The sequence below is a fragment of the Larus michahellis genome, chromosome 17, assembly GCF_964199755.1.
Source record: "Larus michahellis chromosome 17, bLarMic1.1, whole genome shotgun sequence".
Taxonomy (NCBI): domain Eukaryota; kingdom Metazoa; phylum Chordata; class Aves; order Charadriiformes; family Laridae; genus Larus; species Larus michahellis.
In genome coordinates, this window is record NC_133912.1 from 1260852 (window position 1) to 1284423 (window position 23572).

Below are 23572 nucleotides of genomic sequence, written 5' to 3' on the forward strand. Positions count from 1 at the left end.
CGGCATCCCGCACCGCTCCGCATCCTCCCGCCGCCGCCGTCCCCCCCGCCCCAGCCCGCCCCATGGTGAGTCCGCAGCCCCCGTAACACCCCCCCCCAACCACCACCACCCCCCCCTTGTCCCCAAACGCTCCCCCCATCCCCGCTCCGTGTCCGCCTTCCCGCTACAAATCCAGCCGCAAAGTGGGGCTGGGGAAAAACGGGGGGGGGGATGACAAGGAAAAGCCCGGGAGGGGTTTTTTTTTTGGGGGGGGAGGGTGGGGGGCAGCTGGAGGGGTTGGGATTTTGGGGGCTCAGCGCTGGGAGGGGGGCAGGAGAGGCAGCGCTTGGCTGCTTTGCCTCCCAAAGGCAGGGTTTGCATGGGGGGGGGGGGGCCAGAAATTGGGGATGGAGGGGGGAGATTGGGAATGGAGGAAGAAATTGGGGATGGAGGAGGAAACTGGGGGTGGGGGGGGACCCCTCCGTTAACCCCCGCTTGGACCCCCGCCGCTGCATCCCGCCCCATCGGCGTCGATGCCCTGGCGAGCGCGACCCAGCTTTATTTCTGTGTTTTGGGTTTGGGCTTAATTATTATTTTTCTGACGACTGTAATTAATTAGGTGGCGAGGCGCGGGCGGGCAGCGGCCAGGGGAGAGCCCCCCGCTCTTCCCCTGCCCTTTGCCGATCCTCTGGCAAAACAAAACCCCTGCGTCTCGCCGGGAAAAACCCGGCCTTCCTTCGGCTCCGTTCCTGCCCCAGAGGAGGGAGAACCCACCCCGAGACCCCCGGCGAGAGGGTGTCTGGCGTCTCCCCGTAGCGTACGGGGGGCTCGTTGCGATGGGTACGTGCCATAATTAATGCCCCGGCGCCGGTGGAAGGAAGGGAAAATCCTCCCGGAGGCCCCGGGAGGGGAGGACGTGCCCCGGTATCGCTCCGGCGGCGGCGGCGCGGGCTGAGGATGATTTATTTCGGTGGTCTGAGCTTTTTTGGTTTTTTTCCCCCATTCCTGAGCATCCTCTGACCCCTTGACGGATGCGCTCCGGTAGCCCGGTGATCCCAAAGGGGTAGGAGGGACCGATCCTGGTGTGGACGGAGCCACCGGCAGCGGGATCCGGGTATCCCGCTGCAGGATCTGGATAAATCCCATCCCACTCCCATCGCGCGCGCCTGGAGCCCTCCTCTCCCGCAGGATGGGCTCGTTCCCGGGAGCAGATGAGGATGCTTGTCCCAAGACCAGCCGGACTTTTCCCTGTTGATCCTTCAATGTCAGGTATTCCGCAGGGTGAGCCGATGGCGTTTTGTTGTTCCGGGGAGCGGAGAACAAAGGAAAATCTTCCTTTTTTGTGCTCCTCAGCTTGGACATGGGGCATGGGACGTGTCAGCTTGGACATGGGGCATGGGATGCGTCATTCCCCGTGGGGTTAATAGAGCGATGCCCGCGCAGTCCTGATGCCCGGGGGGTTGGTGCTGGGCTGCTCGGCGACTCCGGTCCCCGTCTCTTAGCGAGACGAGTTAATTAAAGTCTTAAATTTGGGAAAGCCCTGCTGAATTTGCCTGTCTTCTTTGCCGGGCTCTGCCTCCGACCGCTCTTGGAGATGACGAGAGGGGCGGTGGAGCAGAGGGATCACCCAGGCTTCGCCGGCTGCCTCCGCTCAAGCTTTCCATGGCGAGCGGCAGGACAGAGCGACACGGGACGGACACCCCGGGCAGGGCATCCACCACCCGCCCTGGATCGGTGACGGAGGTGGTGATTTTAAGTGTAGAGAGGGCCTCCTCCCTTTTGCTCAGCGAAGGGGTTGAAGCAGGTGTGGGCTCCACGCTGGTTCCTGAGCTTTGGGGTGGAGGACCGGCCGTGCTGGGGGACACGCTGGGACTGGTGGCTGCGGTCAACTGGCGTTCCTGCAAAGCGCATGGCGGTTCCCGTTGCGTTGCGGTTCCCGTTGCGTTGCGGTTCCCGTTGCGTGGCATTGCAGCTCTCCATAGCACGTGCTGGATCCCAGCCTGGGAAGAGCCAGGAGCGGAGGACTCGGTGGCGGACTCATCCCGGGAGATGCCACCTCCATCTCCGGTGCTGGCTGTCCTGCAGGCGTGAGGTCTCCTCTTCCTACCCTGGCTCCTAACGACACGTCCGACCTCTAACGAACTCCTAACATCATTATAAGCTGTAGGACGGGATCAACGCCCTTTGCTGGACTCTCCCTAACCCCTGTGCTTAATTACCTGCATCGTTAGAGGGCTGCTTGCTCCTCCAGCTCCGGGCAATGATTTAATAGCAACGGTCACAGCAAGGCGCCGAATCCCAGGAGGATAAGGGCTAAGGGCTCTGCAAAATACGAGGAGGAACTGTTTGTCGACGTTAATTTTAAGCGATATCCACCACGGAGATCTGCGAGGAGGGTGTCTTCACCGTGGGGCAGGAGTTAGCAAGGCTCCTTGACAGGGCTTTAAACTAGACGTGAGGGGGGAAGAGGAGACAACTGGGCCCGTCAGGAATAAACCCAAGGGAGACGCGCCAGGGCTTGAAGGACGGTTGACGAGCGAGGACTCTCACTCTGCCTCTTCATTTGAGAGAAGGGACAGACATTTAGAAATCGCGGAAGCACCCGAGAGGGGTCTGGTGGGAAACGGGGCCCCCCCCTCACAGAAAGGTGCCGGAGTCACTGGCGCATCCTGAAGCGCGTCTATAGCAATGCGCGCGGTACGCGCAACAAACAGGGGGAGCTCGAAGCCACGACGCGCCAGGGAAACTACAAGACGGTGGCTATCACGGCAACGCGGTGGGATGCCCCGCACGACCGGGGTGCCACAACCGACGGCTACGAGCTCTTCAGGAGGGACAGACAGGAAAGGGGAGGCGGAGGGGCGGCCCCGTGTGTTAGAGAATGCTACGAGAGCTCGGAAATCGGGTGTAGCGACGACGGGGTGGAGAGCGTTTGGATTAGGTTAAGGGCCGATGAAGCTGCTATCGCTGTGGGAGTCTGCTCCGGACCTCCCGACCAAAGCAGCGAGGAGGACGAAGCTTTCTATAAGCAGCTGGGGGAAATCTCGCCATCACTTGCCGTTGTTCTTGTGGGGGACTTTAACCTCCCGGCTCTCTGCTGGGGATACAACACAGCCAAGAGGGAAGAATCCAGGAGGCTCCCGGAATGTGTGGGAGATAACTTCCTCACACGGCTGGCAAGTGAGCCGACCGGGGGAGGTGCCCTCCTGGACCTGCTTCTCGTGACCAGGGAAGAACTATGTGGGGGAAGTAAAGGTTGGTGGCCGTCGAGGGCACCGCGATCACGAGACGATCGAATTTCTGATTCTTGGGGAAACAAGGAGAGGGGTTAGTAAAAGTGTCACCTCAGACTTCCGGAGGGCAAATTTTGACCCGTTCAGAAGACCTGGCGTAAGGCAGAACTTCGTCGAGTGGAGTTGATGGTTGGACTCGACGATCCCAAGGGTCTTTTCCAACCTAAATGATTCGATGGTTCTATGACGGTGACCGGAGCATCCCCCTGGATGCCCACCCACGGTGCTCAAACCCACCCGCGGAGTGAAAACGTCCCTTTAAGTCCATTTAAAACCCCGGAACAACCATACTTCCGTCTCCAAGCCTGGATTTTTCCAGCTTTGCGTCATCCCCCTGCTTGCAACCGCCACCGGAGGTGGGTGCCAGGCTGCGGGACACGGGAATGCCAAGGCCAGCCCCAAGGCCACCCCCACGTACCTGTTTTTGGGGTGGGGGTTTTGGCCGGCAGCGATTCTCAGGTTGAATCCCACTGATTAAAACGTTTTATTTGGGAATATCTCTAAATCCCGCACGTTCTGGTGCTTCTTCTGGTCCCGTTGCTTTAGCCCTGAGCCTTTCGGAGTTGGTTGGGGCTGGGGGTCTCGTTCTCAAGACCTTTTCCTATCCCGCTTTTTTTAAAACCGTCATTTATTTTAGTTCCTTTTTTGCCCCTTTTCGCTCGGTTTCTCTGGGCGCAGCCCAAAGGCCGGATAAGGAGCAGGGACGTCGTCCTCCTCCTGCATCCCGGCGTCGCCCCCGTCCCCGTGGGGACGCCATCCCGCTCTCCCCATGGGGCTGGTGGTCCCCGTCCGCCGCCGTCGGGGACGCTCGCACGCGGGGTTTTTGGTTTCGCAGCGAGAAAAGGAAACGATTTGACGCTTTCACGCCGCTTTCTGCCACTTCTCTCTTTTTTTTTTTTCCTTTTTTTTTTTTTTTTTTGGCGTTTCTTTTTAAGCTCCCCCTTCTCGCGCCCGGACACTGGCGGCTTCTCCCTCCTCCAGCTGCAATCCTTGTGTTTATTGAGCTTTTTCTAGGAAAATCCTGGGTCTTCTCGGGAGGGAAAAGAGGGGAAAAAAAAAAAAAAAAAAAGGAAAAAAGAAAAAAGTCCAATTCTTGCTAATCTCTTGCGTTTCCAGCTGCTGACCCCTTGCATGTGACCGGGGTTGGGCTGGAAAGTTTCCTCGGAGGAAGGAGAAAGGGATTTGGCTGGCGGGGAACGGCGAAACCGGAGAAGGAGTTCCCCTCCATCCCTGTTTTGCTTCGGACTGGCGGATGCTCGGAGCGGTTTGGGGTTGGTTCGGGAGTGCGGCTCCTCTCCGGAATGTGTTTCGCCGTCTGCCGGAGGCCTCCCAGCTGCGGTGCCGGCATCGCCAATGCCCCGGATCGGCACGGGATGGTGAGGGCCGAGCCGCCGGGAAGGTGGGTGGGAGGGATGGAGGTGGGAAGGATGAGGGCGAGCGCGCGATTTTGGGGGGGTTTGGGGCAATTTGGGGAGCTGGATTTGGTAGGCGCTGGCGGACGGGGCCGGATTTTGTGTCTTCCTTGTGGATCCTGCTCTGGGATGAATTGCCCTGGGGCAGAGAGAGACGGGGGGTGTAGTTTACCGGGGGGGGGTGTAGTTTACCGCCATCGCTTCGGCGGGATGCTTGGGACTTCTTGAGCGCGTAAGCCGCCGTGCAGGTGGTTTACATTAATTACAGGCGAGTTATTTATATAATATCGATGTGGGTGTTAACGCGCGGTCGGGTATTTTTGGGTTTAAGGATAGGTATTTACGTGCCGGCCTTGCGAAAGGGCACGGCGGGTTGCCTTTGCCTTGGCCACCGGTTTGGGCGGCACGGCACGACCAGGGTCACCATCCCGGCCCGGCACGTGCTCTACCAGCGTCCGACGGGGGTGGGTTTGACCACCCACGGGTGCTGCTGCTCCCCGTCCCGTGGGCTCGGGGGTGGGCTGGAGGCTCCCCGCTGCACCCTCCCTCGCGGAGGACCGCTCCAACCCGAGGTGGGATGGCGTCCTCCGTCGGCTCTTCCGTGCCATCCCGAGGATGCTGGGATGCTCGCCGAGCTGCCGTCGCTCGCCCGCCGACCACGACGGGATGCAGCCGGGGATGCTCGGAGGTGGGATACAGCGGTCCCAAGGGATGGAGGGTGCCGGGATGGGGAGGGCGTCGTAGGGCGAAGCCAAGGCTCTTTTAAACAGCGCAGCGCCGGAGGAGGACTCTCCTCCCGACACCACGCCTGCAAAATTATATCAACAAACCTACGGAGACGTTTCTCCTCTTCTTTGGGTTTTGTTTTTTTTTGGGGGGGGGCGGTTTAAGTGCAAATCAGAATCAACTTAGATCCCAACGGCACGTCCAGGTAGGACTAAGCGGGGAGCCGGCTTCCTTTCCTCCCTCTTTGCAGGTTTAAAAATATATATGCTGTAGCTTGGGGTTTTTTGGGTGGGATTTTTTTGGGTGTTTTTTTTTTTGTTTTTTGTTTTTTTTTTTTTTAAATCCCGGGTCTGTGAAGGAGGCTTTAACCTGAGCTCACGCCGTTGGAATTCCCCGCTGCGCCTGGGAGAGGCTCCTCGCCTCCGATCGCTTCCAGATGCCGTTCCCCACTTCGGCTCTTCCCTTCGCAAAATGTCTCCCCCCCCCCCCACCCCGGCCCCGGCTCGCCGGCAGCCTCCACAAAGTTTTCCCGGCCGGATTCGGCATCCCGATATCCGGCGGGACTGACTCAGCCGAGCCTCAATTTATATTTCTTTTTTTTTTTTTTTTTTTTTTCTTCTAACCAGAACGTTGATGCCGGTGGCGAGAGGGTGCAACTTGCACAAGCCGCAGCCCCGGGCCGGATCCGGCATCAGGTTTTGAGCCGTTGCGACACTTCCATAGAGTGGTTGTTTTGAATTTCCTTTTAAAAAAAAAAAAAAAAAAATATATATATATGAGCCAGGGGGGAGTTTGGGGCTCGGCTGCCCCCCCTGCCCGCGCTGCCGACGGGGCAGAGCTTCCCTGCGCCCCGAAACGGGGGGAAACTGAGGCAGGGAAACGCCGAGCAAGAGCGGAGGATGCTTTAACGCCGCTCTGGGGCTTTGCTGGTGCCGTACGCGCGCTGCCAACCCGGCCTCCCCACGGCGGGTATTAAAACCCCCAGCAGGCAGCTCCGTGGCCGTCGGGTTCGTCCGAACCCCCCCCCCCCGCCCCGGCGTGGGGTTCGTGGGGTGGGATTTTACGGCAGGAGGACGGATCCGGACCCGCTCGGGTTGGGGAAGGAGCAGAGGGCCGGGGCGTCGTGGAGGAAAAATGGGGCGGAAAGTGAGAAATAAAGAGGGGGGGAAAACCCCAGAGAGGGGGGGTGGGGTCGAAAATGAAGTGTGTGTGTGTGTGTGGGGGGGTGTGTGTGTTAAATTGTTGGGGGGGTTAAACGCGACGCTGCCGGGGTTAAAGCGGAGAAGGAAGGGGGCAGGAACCCCGCCAAGGGCCCATCCCTGGGCGATCACCAGCGCCGCTTCGGAAGGAAAAAATAGCAAAAAAGAAAGAAAGAAAAAAAAAAAAGAATTTAAAAAAAAAAAAAAAATCACAAAGAAGCGTCTGTTCGCACACATACGGGCGCAGCAGCAGGTTTGCTCCCTCCCGGTATTTGGGGGGGTGGGGGGGGTGGGGAGCCGAGAGCCCGCCTTTCAGAGCGCGCTATTTCGGTGACCACCGGAAAAAAAAAAAAAAAAGAAAAGAAAAAAAAAAAAAAAAGGCAATTTATCCTCAAAAATATTCCCCCCGGCTCTTTTTCCCTCTGCCCTTTTTTTTTTTTTTAATTATTAGTATTATTAATTATTTAATGGACGGCGGCCCCCGCGGCGTTGGGGTGCCGGCTGGGCGCAGGGGGGTGCAGGCGGCTCCCGACAGTGGGGGGGCTTATTGTGATAAAAATAATGGGGGGGACACCAGGGTTTGGTGGCCCCGCGTTAAGGTGAGGGGAGCGTAAACCCCCCCCCCCCGCCCCCCCCGACGCCGCCGAACCCCCCGCATCCCCCCGGCAAATCCGGCTTGGGCATCCTTCAGCGTTCCCCACGGAGCTGGGGGGGTTCCCAGGCCCCTCCGCCGCTTAATTAACGAAGTCGCCCGCTTAGTTCCGACCGCGTTTACAAGTTAAATTGCCGGATTATCTGTATTACGCAAACGCACCTTTAAAATCTTAATTATTTATTTGCCCGGCTCGCCTAAACGCGCAAACAGGCGGCTTTCGGCCCGGGGATGCTCTTCTCTCGGAAGCACGGAGTTTCGTGAAGAAATAAACCCAAAATAGGCTTTTTTTTTTTTTTTTCCTTATGGGTGATGCTAACCACCCCAGCTTGGAAACAGGGGTGATTTCTGGGGTTGATTTCTTCTTTTTTTTATTTTTTTTATTTTTTTTTTTTGCGGGGAGGGATTGACTATGGGAGGCTTGTCCTTAAATAACAGTCGTTTATTTTTAGGCCGGTCGCTGCTTCGGATAATCCGGCTCGGCTGGAGAGCTTTGCTTTTCCCTCCCGTTCGCAGGGATTTAATAGAAATAGGTGTATTACATGATTTTTTTTTTTTTTTTTTTTTTTGATAAAATGATTTAACAAATTATCAATCGGATAAAAAAAACCCGGGGTGGGGGGGAGGAGGATGAAGGTTCTGCCGGTGGCGGCTCTTCCGCGCTCTCCTGGCCCCGCAGCATCCGCCGGGATGCTGGGCTGAGGGAGGATGGGCAGGGAAACCTCTACCCAAAAAAAAAAAAAAAACAAAAACAACCCCAAAAAATCGCATCCCACGCCGGAATGACACCTTTGGCTGGGCCGAAAGACAGTCGGGAAGCGGCTGGATTATCTCCGGCTTAATACCTGCCGGATGAATAAGCTCCTAGTCCCGGAGCGATAGCGATCGGTGTGACGTGAGGGATGCGCCGGGTTTGGAAACGCCTCGCTCGTGCCAAGTAGAGACGGTTTTCTCCAACAGAGGAGGAGGAGGAGGAGGAGGATGAGCTCACCTGGATTTTATTCCCCTCCCAGCCCGCTTTTTGCTCTCTCCCCCCTCGGGAGGTAATTTTAACCGAGGGAAAGCGGCGCCGGCGATGGAGCGCCGACGGACGGACGGACGGACGGCTGCCTTGCTTCAGGTCTGGCTGGTGGCAGGAGGAGAAACGCCGTCTCCATCTCCCAGCTCCTCTTTTTTAACAGCCCCCGGGGGGTGTGTGTGTGTGTGTGTTTGGGGTGTCCGGTCCTCCGTGGGGAGGGATTCGGCGGCTCGTCCCTGCTCGATGCCTGTCCCCTCCCGCCGGTGCAAGTCCCGAAAACGCCGGTGCCCGCCGGGATGCTCCCGCAGCGGGGCCGAGCCCCTCGAAGGACTGACCCCGGCTGGCTTTAATCCTTAACAGGGGCAGGGATGCGGCCTTTGGGTTTTTGGGGTTTTTTTTTGTTATTCTTCCGCCCGAAGCCATGAGCATTCCGGAGGGGAGACATCGGGGAGCAAGCACAAGGTGGTGCCTTTTGCCCCCCCCCCCCTCAAAATTGGAAATTTAAATGCGGGAGGGGGAAACCGAGGCAGGAGGCGTAGCCAGGAGCTCGGGGAGGAAAAGGAGCAAAATTCCTCTCGTTTCGGGGGTTTTTTTTAAGGGCTCTGGGATACGGGACGTTCATTTCCTGCTGGGATCAGCTGCCAGATGGGTTGAGCCGCCGGCGGCGAGCGGTGGAGACGGACGCCGGGACCGCGATGGTTTTTTTTTTTCTGGACCTTGGGCTGGGAACGGCCGATTGCGTCGGCTGATGGTGTTGGGAACCGCTGGGGAGGCTGGAAAATGATCCTGGGGAGGCCGATCCTGGGCAGCGATCCCGGCTCCCAGCTCTTCCGGTCGAGCTGGAAAGACCAGCTCCGGGCAAAACCTGGGATCCTCCCCGACGGGGGCCCGCGTGCTGTAAGGGATCGAAGTCTCCTGCTGATGCCGGGCTGCAGCATCCCGCTGGGAGGATGCCGTGGGGAAGGAGGCATCCCCTTGCCCACCCCCCGGCAGCTCTCGGCATCCTCATCCTCATCCTCTACATGGGCTGACGCCGTGTCTTGAACCGCTTTCGCAGGAGCTCCCCGGGGAGAGTTTAACCTCGTTAGCGGATCCTATAATTCATGGCTCTAAATCAAAAGGCTCCTTGTCGGCAGCCGTGTGGGATGCTCCGGTGGATTTGGGGCGGCTGGAAAGATCCTGGTGCAGAAAGGTGAATTTTATTTTTTTTTTTTTTTTTGTGGGGTGGGGGCCCTTGCAAAGCGGCCCCAAGCGCGTCTGGTTCGGCTGTCGGTGTGCCCCGAGCCCTCTGGTTGAATCGCTCCCCCCGGTAAATGGCGGAGGCGGGAGAAAACAGGAGCTGCTTTGGCCGGAGAGGGAAGATGCGGCGCCGGGATGGAGCCGTCCCTCGTCCTCCCCGTGGAAAGCCTGGTCCCAGGGGAGAAGCACCCAGCCTCGGCGAGAGGAGAAGGCGTCTCGGAGATGCTCGGTGGTCTCCTTCCCCATCCCTTGCGTGGGGACGTACGCCTCAGGGAAGGCTTGCGCCGGCTTGTTGGCCCCCAGCATCCCTTTGCCTTCGCTTTTCCCGGCTGGAAGGGGTGGAGAGAGGTGAGGAAACCTCCTGCCCTTCAGCGTTTCCCCCCTCAGGAAGCATCTTCTCCGCCAGGGCTCGAGCACCGGCCGCAGAGAGCGCCTTGCCGGTCCCGTCCAGGCCACCCTTCCCCATCCGCGGGGCCCTTCCTTGCGCCGAACGGGGCTGAGATCGTTCCTCACGTGGTTTTCTTTTCTTTTTGGGGGAGAACGGTGACTCCCGGCAGGGAGGGAAGAGGGAAAGCCGGCTCCCAGCTGCTAACTGGGATAGCAATGGGCTCACTTCACCCGGCTAGCTCCTTTTCCCACCTTGCTGCTCGTTAGCTGGGGTAATTAAGCTAGGTGCTGAGCAGCTGGCCTTCCAGGGAGGCTTTTCTTTGAGAGGCAGCGTGGCGGAAGCGTTTCTACACCCAGCAGCTCCTCGGCAGGGCTTTTCCTTCCCCGGATCGTAAGGATATCGTAGTGCCGGGTGAGGATTTGTAATTTGGAAAGTGTTTTTTTTTGGCGGGGGGAGGAAAAGATGCTGGAGGTGTGGGATGAAGGAGCGTCCTCCGCGCGGGAAGGCAGGAGAGCAGGGCCGTGTTCCCCCTCTCCCTGGGAAAGGGCATCACCCGCTTCCGAAAAAAATCCCAGTGGGTGACGGAAGGGGATTTCGGTGGGAAAGGCCAAGGGGTGTTGGGGAAACGGGCGGCGAGGTCCGCGCCTCCTCCTTAAAAGCAGCTGGAAGCCCAGCCCCGGGCGCTGCCGGTGCCGGAGGAGGTGGGTGGCTTCGCAGAGAGCGCAGGGACGTCCTCTGCGGCACGTGATGGCTGGCTGGGGCGCCTCTGCCCATCCCCTGGGGCTGGTTCCTCATCCGCCCTCCGACCTGCCCCGGCTGGGCATCCGTAGGGATCCACGGGATCCTCCGAAGGATGCTGCCAAGCCGAGCATCCCTTGCCGCGCCGCCGGTGTGTGTTGCCGTAGCCCTAAGGATGTTCTGCCTTTTCCCATTGCCAGGGGAAGAGAGGATGGCCTCGTAGATCCCGCCGAGCTCCTGCCTGCTCTGCCTGGACCAAGAGGATGGACCGTAAGTAGCCGTGACCGCTTGTCAGCTTATCGGTAGGGACTGGCTTCGGCCTCTCCCGCTGCCGGGGATGCTGGAAAAGCTCTCCCCGAGACCAGCATCCTCCTCCCAGCGTGGCTGATCTGGGGTTCACGGAGCATCGAGGAGACGCTGGAGGTGCAAAGTGACGGAACGGGTTGTTTTCTGGGTGTTTTTCTCCACGGCTGTTAACGGGGGAGAAAAGAGCAGGGGAGATGCGCAAGCGTGCCGGCGGAGGGTTAAACCCCCCCGGTTCCTTCACCCCGGAGGTTTCGGGCCGGAGGACTTGAGCTCAAAGGTGGGGTCACCCCGGGGCGCCCCAAAACCAGCCTCTTCACTGATGCAAAACAGGAGGCGTGGAGGAAACGGTGGGGAAACCGCCAGCCTGCCGCAGCAGGGAGCCGGGGGGGGGGGTTTAAGGTGGCGCTTGCAAAGGGGACGGCGCCCGGGTGGGCGGCTTTGGAGACCCCAAAAGGGGGGGGACCCTCGGAGTTAAAAGCCACCCGGGACGGTAGCTGCCTGTAGGGATAACTTGGCTCTGGGGGGCTCGACATCCCGTTATTTCCCACCCCTTTTCCCCTGGAGAGCTGGGGTTGAATCTGGGCGTTGCTCGAGTTTGGGTTGGAGATGGGCCGGAGCATCCGCAGGGGTTGGGTTTTTTACCTCCCTGGACCGTTTGCATCCCGGCGCTAAGGGAGCGGGTGCCTGCGGCTCCCGGGGGGAGCAGGCAGCGGGACGAGGCAGCCTTCGCCCCCGCCTGCACCCCCGTCTCGCTTCCTTCCCCTTCCTGCTGCTTTTCTGGTTTTTTTTTGGGGTGGGGGGGTTAGACCGAAGCGTGGCTGCGAAGCCGCCGTTGCCAAAGCCGCTCTCGCCGGTGCCGCCCGCATCCCTGGGCGCTCCCCGGAGGATGGAGATGCCGGCGAGTAAACACGACAACGAGGTGACGGTGGCGGCAAATGGGGACCAGGAGGGGGCGGCCGCATCGATGCTGGGGGCTCGGCGCTGAAATGCCCTAAAATATAAAATCGTCACCGGTGGGTGCCCACCCTCCTCTCCTGAGTGTGGGGTTGTCCCCCCACCATGGGTGGCACAGCTCTCCTCCGGCGGCTTGGCTAATAACCTCTGGGTTGTAGTGAGCCGCATCCGGCAAGAAAAGGGTCTTTGTTTTATTTTTTGAAATCGGAAGAGGGTGATTAAGCTTACCGTCATGTAAATAATAATATATAACCTATAATAACGTAGCCTGACACACCAAGGAGGAGCCCTGGAGCTCCTTCGAAGGCACGGGACGCGCGGGTATAACCCATGCAGCCGGCGTTTCGGGGCCATAGGAAGGGATTTGGGTCCCATCCCTGTGTTTTTCCTGTCGCAAGGTTTACAAAAAAAAAACCCCTAGTGGGAGAGGAGAGGACGGCGGCAGTGCCGGCCCGAGTTGCCTTTCGCCTCCCCAGCAGGTGAAAACCAACAGTGCCACGAAAAGGGGGGAGCAGCCCGGATTTATGGTGGGGACGTGCCGCTGTGGAAATACTTGTCCTACCTGAGCTTATTTGCCGTTGCCGCCTCTAAAATTGCACCCTCGTAAATGTTTTGTTAAGGCTCACAGGCCGATGAGGGTTTTTTTTTTGTTTTTTTTTTTTAACTCCTATCATAAATCTTTGGCCGGGTTTATCGTATGCCCAGGATACCACGGGCTAAGGGAACAGCGCTACCTCTCTTGTTAACAGGCAATTAAAATTCCTTTGAAATGACTCGCAGGGCTCTTCAAGTAGGATAAATGTGGGTATGGGCTGGCACTCTGTCCTCCATGGGGTGATGGCCGGCGTCGAACAGGATTGATTTGTGCAGTGCCGCGTCCGAATGACCTCCTGCATCCCCCTGCTGCTGCGCTTGCGGGTCGTGCTCTTGCAGGTGCTCTGCCCTGCCGCTCTCTGGCTACTGCGGGCAGCCCTGCCTGCACCCGCGGCATCCCCGGTCCCCCCTTCGCAGCATTCCCGGTCCTCCCTAGCATCCCCGGTCCCCGCTGCTGCATCCCCATTCCCCTTCGCAGCATCCCCAGTCCTCCCTAGCATCCCCGGTCCCCCCTTCGCAGCATCCCCGGTCCCCCCTTCGCAGCATCCCCGGTCCCCGCTGCTGCATCCCCATTCCCCTTCGCAGCATCCCCGGTCCCCCCTTCGCAGCATCCCCGGTCCTCCCTAGCATCCCTGCTCCCCTCCGCAGCGTCCCCATCCCACCACGGCATCCCTTGGAGGAGGCTCAGATCCAGAGCCTGCCGCCTTTTGGGCTGGCCACGGCGGTTGTTTGCAATCCCACGAGGTTTTCACTCCCCGCCGCGGATCTCCTTTTCCTTCCCAGCTTGGAAAAAAGAATGCCCAAGCACCTGGAGCTCGCAGCAGCCGGGGCGGGGAAGCTTTGGGACGGCAGGCTGAGGATTTGGGTCCCTTTGATGCTCTGCCAAGCCCAGGCAGTGCCTCGAGTTGGCCGGATCCTTTCCCCAGAGGATCACCCCCGTTGTGCCTCCCACGTTGTGTTCAGGCTCCGGCATGCGATGGTTTTGCCGAGGCAGGATGCGGCTGAGCCGGCGCGGGGGGTAAGCCGGCATCTGCCAGGCTCCTCCGGCAATCCCAGCCCTACCGCGTGGAGAAAACCTGGGGGATGGGGGCTTGGAAGATCCCGGGGCTGTAAACGGCTTCCTCGGGGGTCAGTTCTGGTTCTTGTCCTCGTGTCTCCCTTCGGTTCCCACTGCTGGGAGTGAATCCCGAGGGATTTGCTGGTGCGTCCCTTCCTCGGGCGGGATCCCTTCAAATCCAGCTCTGCTCCAGTTAAAAATAAATGCGTTTTTTTGGGGTTTTTTTTGGGTGAACCATTGGAGATGCTCATTCTCCGGCGAGCATCCTTCCCGCCCGGGGAAGCTGGACCGGATCGGGCAGCAGATGGCTGGATGGGATCGGATGGTGGGAGCATGGGAGACGTGTCCTCACCTCGTGTCGTGCTTCGTTTTCCTAATCCACGGGTTACCATGGAAACACAGAAGTACCAAGAACTTCTGCTGCGTGGCCTGACGGTCCGTGGATGCTTTGTCGGATGGCTGGGATCGCCGTCAGCCTGCGCTTGGAGGAGATGGTGGGATTTATGGTCACCCATCACCTTTGCACTTGCTCCATGGCTTTGAATGTTTTTTGTTTGGGTGGTTTTTTTTGGTTTTTTTGTTTTTTTTTTACCCAAACGTGGGATGGGAGCAGCTTGGCAGGTGTCCACCACCGCTTTGTGGATTAACGTGACTTAAACTGGGAGATGCTGGACCCATTGAGGCCATGGCGGGGAGATCCGGGTGGATGGAGATAGAGGGGCGAACTCCTCCAAGGCCACCCGTGCAGCAGGAGGGTCGGTCCCTGTGGTTGTTGCTGCCATCTCCCAGGGTTTTTTGCCTGGGACGTGGTGAAATTGGGAGGCAAAACCTGCTCTGGATCTGAGGGAGACGGGGAAACTTCGTGAGGAGCTTCACAGCATCCCGGGGATGGGGCTTTCCCGTAACGCCAGGCTGAGGAAGGGGAGACCTGGCTGCGAAGATGGGGCGGTGGTGGGGCTTTTAAGTAATTTATGCAGCGATAATATTCAGCCCGGGGGCGCTTTGGAGGCGCTTTGCTCACACATCAAAGAGAGGAGCTTTTTTCGGGTGCTTCTTCCAAAGGTGGGGAGCCGAATCCACCTGGGACTTTCCCCCCAGCTCCGGGGCTTGGCGGGGGAGGCGATGCCCCGGACTGAACCCACGGGAACGGTGGTCGAGGAGCACCTGCGTCCCTTCCAGGAGAGGGGCCAGCGCCGAATTTCGCCTCGCCTGATGGGGATGCTGAGGTGGGGGGGGGGACCGGGGGCATCCCGCGGGGAGGGATGCTGTGGCTGGGGGACCGAGGAGGGTGCTGTGATGAGGGATGCTGTGGTGGGACAGGGATGCTGTGGGGGACCAGGGATGCTGCAGGGAGGGATGCTGTGGTTAGGGGACCGAGGAGGATGCTGTGACAAGAGGATGCTGCTCTGGGCGGGGGGAGCAGGGGGATGTTGTGGTGGGACAAGGATGCTGTGGAGTCTGAGGATGCTGTGGGGGACCAGGGACGCAGTGGTTAGGGGACCAGGGAGGATGCTGTAGTGGGGGATGCTGTGGTGGGACAGGGATGCTGTGGGGGACCAGAGGTGTTATAGGGAGGGATGCTGTGGTTAGGGGACCGAGGAGGATGCTGTGACGAGGGGATGCTGCTCTGGGCGGGGGGAGCAGGGGGATGTTGTGGTGGGACAAGGATGCTGTGAGGGACCAGGGACGCTGTTGTTAGGGGACCAGGGATGATGCTGTAGTGGGGGATGCTGTGGTGGGACCAGGGATGCTGTGGGGGACCAGGGATGCTACAGGGAGGGATGCTGTGGTTAGGGGACCGAGGAGGATGCTGTGATGAGGGATGCTGTGGTGGGACAGGGATGCTGCAGGGTCTGAGGATGCTGCGGGGGACCAGGGGCGCTGCGGGGAGGGATGCTGTCGTTTGGGGGACTGGGGAGGATGCTGCAGGGAGGGATGCTGTGGTTAGGGGACCTGGGAGGATGCTGTGGTGGGACAGGGATGCTGCGGGGGACCAGGGATGCTGCAGGGAGGGATGCTTTGGTTGGGGGACCGGGGAGGATGCTACAGGGAGAGATGCTGTGGTGGGACAAGGATGCTGCAGGGGACCAGAGGTGCTGCAGGGAGGGATGCTGTGGTTGGGGGACCTGGGAGGATGCTGTGGTGGGACAGGGATGCTGCAGGGAGGGATGCTGTGGTTGGGGGACCGGGGAGGATGCTGTGATGAGGGATGCTGTGGTGGGATGAGGATGCTGCAGGGGACCAGGGATGCTGCAGGGACCAGCAGGACCCTTTAGCATCGCTCCCTCCACCAGCTCTACGAGGACGAGGGAGCCGGCTCGGGGTGTTCAGACCTTCCTGCTTTAAGCAGCCACCGTGGTTTGGGCTGTGGATCTGGTAGCACAAGGCTGGGGGGAGCTTGAATTCGTTCCAAAAGCACCTCTGCCTTGGCCTGGGTGCAGGGGCAGCCTGGGTGTGCTCTGTTTTGCTCCGCATTCCCCAGCCGCTTCACTAAACAGTGTGCGTTTTTTCTCCGGGATTATTAAGTGTTTGTCTTAGATAAGTTTTTCGCATCAGGGCCAGCCTTGTCCGTACAAGCCTGGGAAAAGATCATAAAGGCTTCAATAAAAAAAAGAAATATTTAAAAAAAAAAAAAAAAAAAAAAAGAGCCGGTATGTAAATACAAACACCGGGGTGAAAGCGGATTTTCCCAGTGTCTGTAGCCAGCGGGAGGGGTGAAGCGCGCTCGGTGGGAAGCTCAGCTGGGTGATTTGGCACCGAAGGAGAGAGGTGGGGGGCGAATTTGGTGCTAAATTTGGGTCCCGATGCCCGGCAGCACCCCAGCCCTGGGTGAATGGGGGCTCTCAGGCCCCCGAGGAGCATCGCCAGCCTCCGGTTGTGGCGGCGGATTCCTCCTCGGGGACCTTTGTGGCCAGTTTTGCCAGGAAAAAAGCCCCCAGGAAAACACAAGCTGCTTTCTGCTTTCCCCGAATTTTATTTATTTTTTTTTTTTTTTCAGGCAAATGTGATGTATAAAGGGGCGAGACCCCCCGCCCTGAGCTCCTCATCCCTGCTTGCTCTCACCCTTGAAGGTGCAATCGTTGGGTTTAATCTTCCCTTTCCTTCCCAAGCCAGGAGGGACTCCCAGACCCAGAAATACCAAAGCGGGATGAGAGCCAGGGTGTAAAATGGGGCCTGGGGGGGGCTTTTGCTTCCCCTTCCTGGGATCCCCGGGTGATGGCGGGGCCGTACCCGGGCACGATTCGCCGGGAGGGGGTTTGATATCTGTGTTTTACGGAGGACAAGTGGTTCAGGGGGAGACGGGTGCTTTCCCAGGGTACCCCCTCACCCCTCCGTCCCTCTGCTTTGCTGTCAAACGCACAGAGTTTTCGTTGCTTCACATCCCGTCCCGTTGCTTCTAGCAGGGTTTAATCGTCCGTAATTCCCTTTTAATTGCCTTTCCTGCCCTTTTTAATTAATTGCCCCTTCCTGCCCTTGTGATTTCAGGAACCGGTGATCAGGAAGGGAAGAGCCTGGCTCTTGCGGGACCATCTTTGGTCCCGTTTCTCCTGTTTTTTGATATATTTGAGGGGGTTGTATTTCTTGATGGGGCTTGGAGCAACTTGGGCTGGTGGGATGTGTCCCTGCCCAGGGCAGGGAGTGGCACTGGATGGGCTTTAAGGTCCCTTCCAACCCGAACCATTCTATGATTTTTGGCCCAAAAGCTGCTGCTCTTGACTTATTCTTGACTGGGTGAGGACGTGGCCACGGCAGGTTCCGGGTTGATTAACGGCGCTTTGTTAGTCAGGGTGGGGTGTTGAGATGGGTGACCCCCGCCTTGCTTTCCACCCAACAACATAACTAATCCCTCGAGGATTTCCATCGCCCAACCCGGGCATTGCACCTTTCTTTCCTCTTGGCTGGGGTTTAACACCTCCTCGTCCTCTCCTCCTCCTGCGAGACGCGGCCGGGCCGGAGCGGGGAGCAGCTCGGTGACGGGGTGGCAAAGCCAAAGGCAGCGCTGAGCCGGGCTTAGGGCAGGATTCATCCTCGGGGAGCATCCCGGGTACCCTAAAACTGCTCCCACCCGGTAAGTTGCTTTTCCGTCCTTGCCGTGTCACGACGGGACGGGGTTGAGCTGGTCCCAGGGTGGCTCCGACCCCGGCTCTTTGCTGCCTTCTTCCAGGAGCGAGAGGTTTTGGAGGAAGAAAAAAGTCATCCCGCTTCCCCAGCCGGTGTTCGGGCAGGCGTTAAATTCGCGGCTCCCCCCTTTCCCCCATCCGGGATGGTTGAATCGAAGGCGTTGAAGGTTCCCCAAGTATGCGATGCCGCTTGGCTTCGATCCCGCTCGGCTGCTCCAGCCCTTCCTGCCTGGCTCGGTGGCGGTGGTGGCACGTCTGGCGTCAGACCTGTGGTGGCTGGTGGACCTGCGGTGGCTCATCGCCACGGGCACCGATTTTGGGGTTTATGTGTTGAAAACCCACTGGGGGCTTGGTTTTTCCTCTTTCATTTTTTTTTTTTCCTTTGGAATCTCGGGGTTTAACCTGTACGGCTGAGGCTCCTCGGGAACTGCGGCCGCTTGCCTGGCTTTTATAAACCCTGTGTAAATCCAACCTTTGGCAGCTGCGGGGCAGAGAAATGTGAACTGAAATGGAAATAAATCCCCTGGGGAGCCCTCGCACCCGCCCGCCTGCAGGTGTGGATGGGGCAAGTTGGGGGTGATGCCTCTGGGACAGGATTTTTGGGGGTGGCTCCGATGGGTTTTGACCTTTCCCTCTTTTTCCCGCTGCAGGTGACCGGCGGCAGCCGCGATGAGAGCTCCCGCCCTCGCCTGATGCCTCTCCTGCTGATAAAAATGATCAACAAGTCTCGTAAGTCCCACGGGGAAGGTCCTGTCTCCCTCTCTCCAGGCTGTCCTGGGGGATCGGCTTTTGGAAATTTGGCTCTTGGGGGTAGGATGCCGCTTTGCTGCGGCTCCAGGCGGGTGATGGAGTGTTGGAGCATCACGGGTGAAGCCATGGTGGGGACGGCTTTTGGACCCGGGAAAAACCCACCCGGCTCCATCTCAGAGCCGATCCTCTCGGCGGGACGGTGCCAGCCAGGTCCCCGCTGCTCTCTGGGGAGAGCCTTTGCCAGGGACGGCTCCGCAATCCTGGATCTACCAGGACATCCCCAGGGGTGCAGGTCCCCGGTGTCTGACCAGCTTGACGGTGTTTTTCTTTCCCCCCGGCTCTCTGGGCACGCAGGAGGGAAGATACTCGGGGTGCTGGCGCTGTTTCTGGTGATGGTTTGGTACTCGATCTACCGGGAAGACAGGTACATACAGCTGTGAGTGGCTTTTATTCAAGTTTCGAGGACCTCCTGCCCTTTCCTTCGCTCGCGGGAGGCGGCATCCTCCCACCCAGGGATGCTGGAGCATCGTCTGGCTGGATCCTGGGGACCAGGGAGGTGGCAGCATCCTCGGCTGCTGCTGGAGGAGGCTGGGGACGCGGTGCGAGGTTTCCCCCCGTCCCCGGCGTGTGTTGGCGGTCGGGCCCTGCGGGGTTTTTTTGGCAAATGCTGGGGTTTTTCTGAGCCCGGGAGATAGGGAAAACCCCGCTCTCATCTCAATCCCGGCGCCGCTGATGGAGACGGGGAAAGCGGAGAGCGCGTGGTCTATGCGCGGGGCGAGAGAGACCTCTTCTGATGCAAGGCTGCAAGCCCAGCAGATAAATACCCAAAGCAGAGCTGACCTTAAATCTGGCCGGCGATATTCCCCGGCGCTGCCGGCACGGCTTGAATCCCACCGCGGTGACGCCGGAGCACCCTTTGCCGGGAGGGGGATGGATGCAGAGGAGCAGGCATCATTATATATTTATTTTTTTTTTTTTAAAAAACCTTTTCCCCGCGCAGCTTTTATTTCCCCGTGCAAGAAAACAAGACGATGTGTCCCCTCGGGGAGGTGGAAAAGAAAGCGGCGCAGCTCATCGGGAAGTGAGTATCGGGGTTGGGAGCAAGGAGGGGGGATGTGGAGCCGGGACCCCCCCAGGGTGCCGTCCCTCCGTCCCGCTCTCACCAGCCCTTTGCTCCTCGGCAGCTACTCGAGGGACCAGCCGCTCTTCCTGCAGCTGAAGGACTATTTTTGGGAGAAGACGCCGTCGCTCTACGAGCTGCCCTACGGCACGAAAGGAAGCGGTAAGCCTCGGCAGTGCTCACCGTGGGTTTCCGTCCGTCCGTGTGTCCGTCCTGCTGCCGCTCCCCGGGGGTTTCAGCTTCCCTCTTATTAAACCCATCTGCAGGGTGGTGGTTTTTTCCCTCCTTAGCAAGTTCTTTACCTGATCGTTAGCTTTCACGGCACGTGTCTACTTGCCCTGGGTGCGGGTGGTCCCTGCGAAGGGATTAGGGTGGGCCCCAGGCAAGGCTGATGTGCCGGGAGCTGGGATTAGGGGCAGGAGATCTGGCAGGGAGGGGGCAGCACCCAGGAGCTGCCTTCCTCACCTTCTCCTCGCCCTTGCTCTGCAGAAGACGTCCTCCTGCGCTTGCTGTCGATCACCCACTATTCCCTGCCCGAGAACATCCAGAGGTAACACCGGGGTGGATTTGGGGGCGTTTCTGTCTTTGTCTTCATTGTGGTTCCCTTGGGGAGGGCTGGAAATTGGCACGTTGTGGGCCCCGCGTTTGGCAGAATGAACCTGTGCGACGTGGGGACGGTGGATGGAGCATGGGAAGCTTTGTAGGGTGGACAACGTGGGGTTCAAACCCCCCTTGGGGGTGAACCCCCCCTTGGTTTAGGGCAGGTCTGGTTGAGACAGGGCTCTTCTCTTGCAGCCTGAAGTGCCGGAGGTGCGCGGTGGTGGGCAACGGCCACCGGCTCCGCAACAGCTCCATGGGGGAGACCATCGACACGTATGACGTTGTCATCAGGTACGTCCCACTGGGTGCATCCCACTGATCCCTCCCCGGTGGCACCTGCAGGTGGGGTTGATGCCTGTGATGTCCCCATGTCCCTCCCAAGGTTGAACAACGCCCCGGTCCACGGTTATGAGCAGGACGTGGGCTCCAAGACCACCATGCGCCTCTTCTACCCGGAGTCGGCCCACTTCAACCCCAGGACGGAGAACAACCCCGACACGTTGCTGGTGCTGGTGCCCTTCAAGCCCATGGACTTCCAGTGGATGGAGGCCATCCTCAATGACAAGAAGAGGGTAAGTGTGGTGGGGAACCAGGTCCAACCTTCATCCTACACCCACCCTGGGGACCTACCTCTCTAATGGGAACACCACTGGACATCTCCATCCTCTTGTAGGTTCGGAAAGGGTTTTGGAAACAGCCCCCATTGATCTGGGACGCCAACCCCGAGCGAGTGCGCATCCTCAACCCTTATTACATGGAAGTAACTGCCGCTAAACTGCTCAACCTTCCCATGAAGCAACCACGGAAGATCAAACAGGTAAGGGGTGGCACCTTGCTGGTCACCCTGGCTGTCCCTGTGCAGTTCGCTGAATGCCCATGGCTCTTTGCATGTCTTCTCCTCCCTGTCCAGAAGCCCACCACAGGGTTGTTGGCCATCACCTTGGCGCTACACTTCTGTGACCTGGTGCACATCGCGGGCTTCGGCTACCCCAATTCGGCCAACAAGAAGCAGACCATTCACTACTACGAGCAGATCACGCTCAAGTCCATGGCGGTAAGTATCTACCCTGCTTTTTGTCCATGCTACCTCCAATTCTTTGCCTGGGATGGGGGATCGCAGGCCAGGAGAGAGGAGAGCAACGCCCCGCTCCCTTGCGTGATGCTGAGCAGTGTGGGAGGCTCTCCCCATGGGTGCGCCCTGCTCCCCTTCCATGATGGGCGTTGAGGTGTGCCTTTGGGTGGTCATCAGCCAACTTCTCCCTGTAGCCCCACATCTCTGTAGTCATGATGGAGGGTTGTCTCTGGTTTATGTGTGAGCAGATGGGGTTGGCCCCACTTGGGCAGGGTCTTGTCCCTTCTTTTGGGGGGCTCCTCACTTCAGGTAGGGTCACCTCAATGGTGGTGGGGTGGACGAGGTGGAGGGTTGGGAGGGAGCAGAAGGAGAACGCGTGGCACCCTCCGGCCAGGCTCTAGTGTCACCCCCTCCTCCTCATCCCGCAGGCGTCGGAGCACAATGTCTCTCACGAGGCGGTGGCCATCAAGCGGATGCTGGAGCTGGGTCTCGTCAAGAACCTCACCTACTTCTGAGGGCACTGGGGCTGCGCAGGGAGAGCGTCCCCTGCCCTGGAGGGGGGACACCGCGCAGGCTCGGCCCCAGCCGGGCGAGGGCAGAGCGTCCTCGTCGCCGCCTGGCCCCGGGACTCTTGGAGCGAGCGGGGCTGGGGCTGGGGGGGCCGCGCTGGACCGCGGGTCCCCTGGGGACTGGGGGGCGCAGGGAGCCCCATGGGGCCGTGGCCGGGCAGCGCGGCCCCCGCCTTTTCCTACCGACGCACTGAAGCTACCGAGGACCTGGAGGGGCCTTTTGGGGTGGGGGGTCCTCCCTCCCAGCGGGCCTGGGGGGTGCAAGGTGGGGGCAGGAGCCCTCGCCCTGGGTTTTCTCTTCCCATTAATTCCCTCGTATTCGGACGAGGGCCCCATCCAAGGGGCTGATCTCGGGGTTCCCGGGACCCCCCCAGGGAGCAGGAGCCTTTGGGGGCCCACGTCACCTCCTCCTTGCCCTGGTTCCCCCACAATATTTAATTTTGCCCCCCCCTTTTTTTTTTTTTACTTTCTTTTTATGCAGCAGCCCTCTCCCGTGCCTTAGCGCTGGCGTTGGGGGCTTGTCCCCCCCGTCCCCCGCCTCCGAGCCGGGGGGACACCCCGGGGTGCTTGGCCTCAGGGCCCTTTGTGGGGGGGGGTGGTGGTGGTGGTGGTGGTGTGGTTTAATTTAATTAATTTAAATGCTTATTTATGGTGGAGCCTCCCCTGGAGCCCGCGTGCCGCCAGTGTTGGGGACGAGTGGCCTCGGGTGGGGGGGGCCGGTGGGGTGCTGGGCTGCAGGGGGACGGGGGTTTGTGGGTGTCCCCCCCACCGAGGAGGGGTGAGCGGCGCCGTCTCCCCCCCGGCACAGGGTCCCCTGTGGGGCTGGGGGTGCCCCTGGGACCCGTGGATGGGGTGTGGGGGGGGTCCTGCTGGCACCCAATAAAGGTCCTGGTGAGGCTGGGCTGGCTGGGTGCTGCCACCCCTCTGTGTCCCCGCGCCCCCATGTCCCCACATGGAGCTGGTGCCCCTGTCCCCAGGTGTCCCTACTCCCTTGCGTCCTCAGCCCATGTCCCTGTGCCCACGTGTCCCCATGTCCCCGCAGATGGCCCTTACCTGCTGTGTCCCCGGCGTGACGCCCCATCTCCTGGCTCCCGCGGTGGGGGTTGCGGGCCCCCAGCTGCCCCGTGCCTCAGTTTCCCTCTGCCACCGGGCACCCGCTGCCCCCACATCCCCAAGGTGGGGACTCTTCCCCTCACAGCCTGCCCACCCCGGGGACCCCCTGGAGCTCCAGGCCATGTCTGCGCTGTCACCGGGAGAGCCGGCGTCCTGGTGGGACGGCCACCAGCCCAGGCGTGCCACGAGGAAGAAGGTGGGGAACGGTGGGAGGAGGAGGCGGAGGCCTTGCTGGCCTTGTTGAACGGCACGCAGCCGTCCTGCTTGCCGCCGCTGCTGCCGTCGCACTGGGTGTGGAGGAAGGAGCCGCTGTCGCCCATGGAGCCGCGCTGGAACTCGCGCTCGCGCAGCTCGATGGAGCTGCTGCCCCGTTCCAGCATGAATCACGGAATCGTAGAACGTGTTGGGTTGGAAGGGACCGTTAAAGGCCATCGGGTCCCACCCCCCTGCAGCGAGCAGGGACATCTTTAACTGATCAGGTCGCTCAGAGCCTCATCCAGCCTGGCCTTGAACGTCCCCGGGGATGGGGCCTCCACCCTGTCTCTGGGCAACCTGGGCCAGTGTCTCACCACCCTCAGTGGAAAGAACTTCTTCCTGATGGCTAATCTAAACCCGCCCTGCTCTCGTTTAGAACCATTGCCCCTCGTCCTGTCCCTCCATGCCCTTGCCAAC

General features: G+C 59.8%; 1 protein-coding gene across 4 annotated transcripts; it reads left to right on the plus strand.

Moving 5' to 3' along the window:
• Positions 1-21871, plus strand: LOC141732399 (CMP-N-acetylneuraminate-beta-galactosamide-alpha-2,3-sialyltransferase 4-like). 4 transcript variants are annotated; one of them, XM_074561320.1, is made up of 12 exons: positions 1-65; positions 10845-10914; positions 18327-18405; positions 18781-18862; positions 19427-19507; positions 19611-19708; positions 20036-20096; positions 20342-20437; positions 20529-20718; positions 20820-20963; positions 21057-21200; positions 21647-21871. In XM_074561320.1, the coding sequence occupies exons 3-12, from the start codon at positions 18369-18371 to the stop codon at positions 21731-21733; spliced, it is 1020 nt and encodes a 339-aa protein (XP_074417421.1). In that variant the 5' UTR covers positions 1-65; positions 10845-10914; positions 18327-18368; the 3' UTR covers positions 21734-21871. The 4 variants fall into 4 exon arrangements, with proteins under 4 accessions (XP_074417421.1, XP_074417420.1, XP_074417418.1 ...); XM_074561319.1 differs by lacking the exon at positions 1-65 and adding an exon at positions 1068-4648; XM_074561317.1 differs by lacking the exon at positions 1-65 and adding an exon at positions 8452-9471.
• Positions 21872-23572: the final 1701 nt, after the last annotated feature.

Coding starts and splice junctions, on each gene's coding strand:
- LOC141732399 (XM_074561317.1), top strand. CDS start 9,383: ATGGCTCTAAATCAAAAGGCTCCTTGTCGGCAGCCGTGTGGGATGCTC. Junction 10,915..18,326: donor CTGGACCAAGAGGATGGACC/GTAAGTAGCCGT, acceptor TTCCCGCTGCAG/GTGACCGGCGGCAGCCGCGA. Junction 20,964..21,056: donor AACCACGGAAGATCAAACAG/GTAAGGGGTGGC, acceptor CTCCCTGTCCAG/AAGCCCACCACAGGGTTGTT.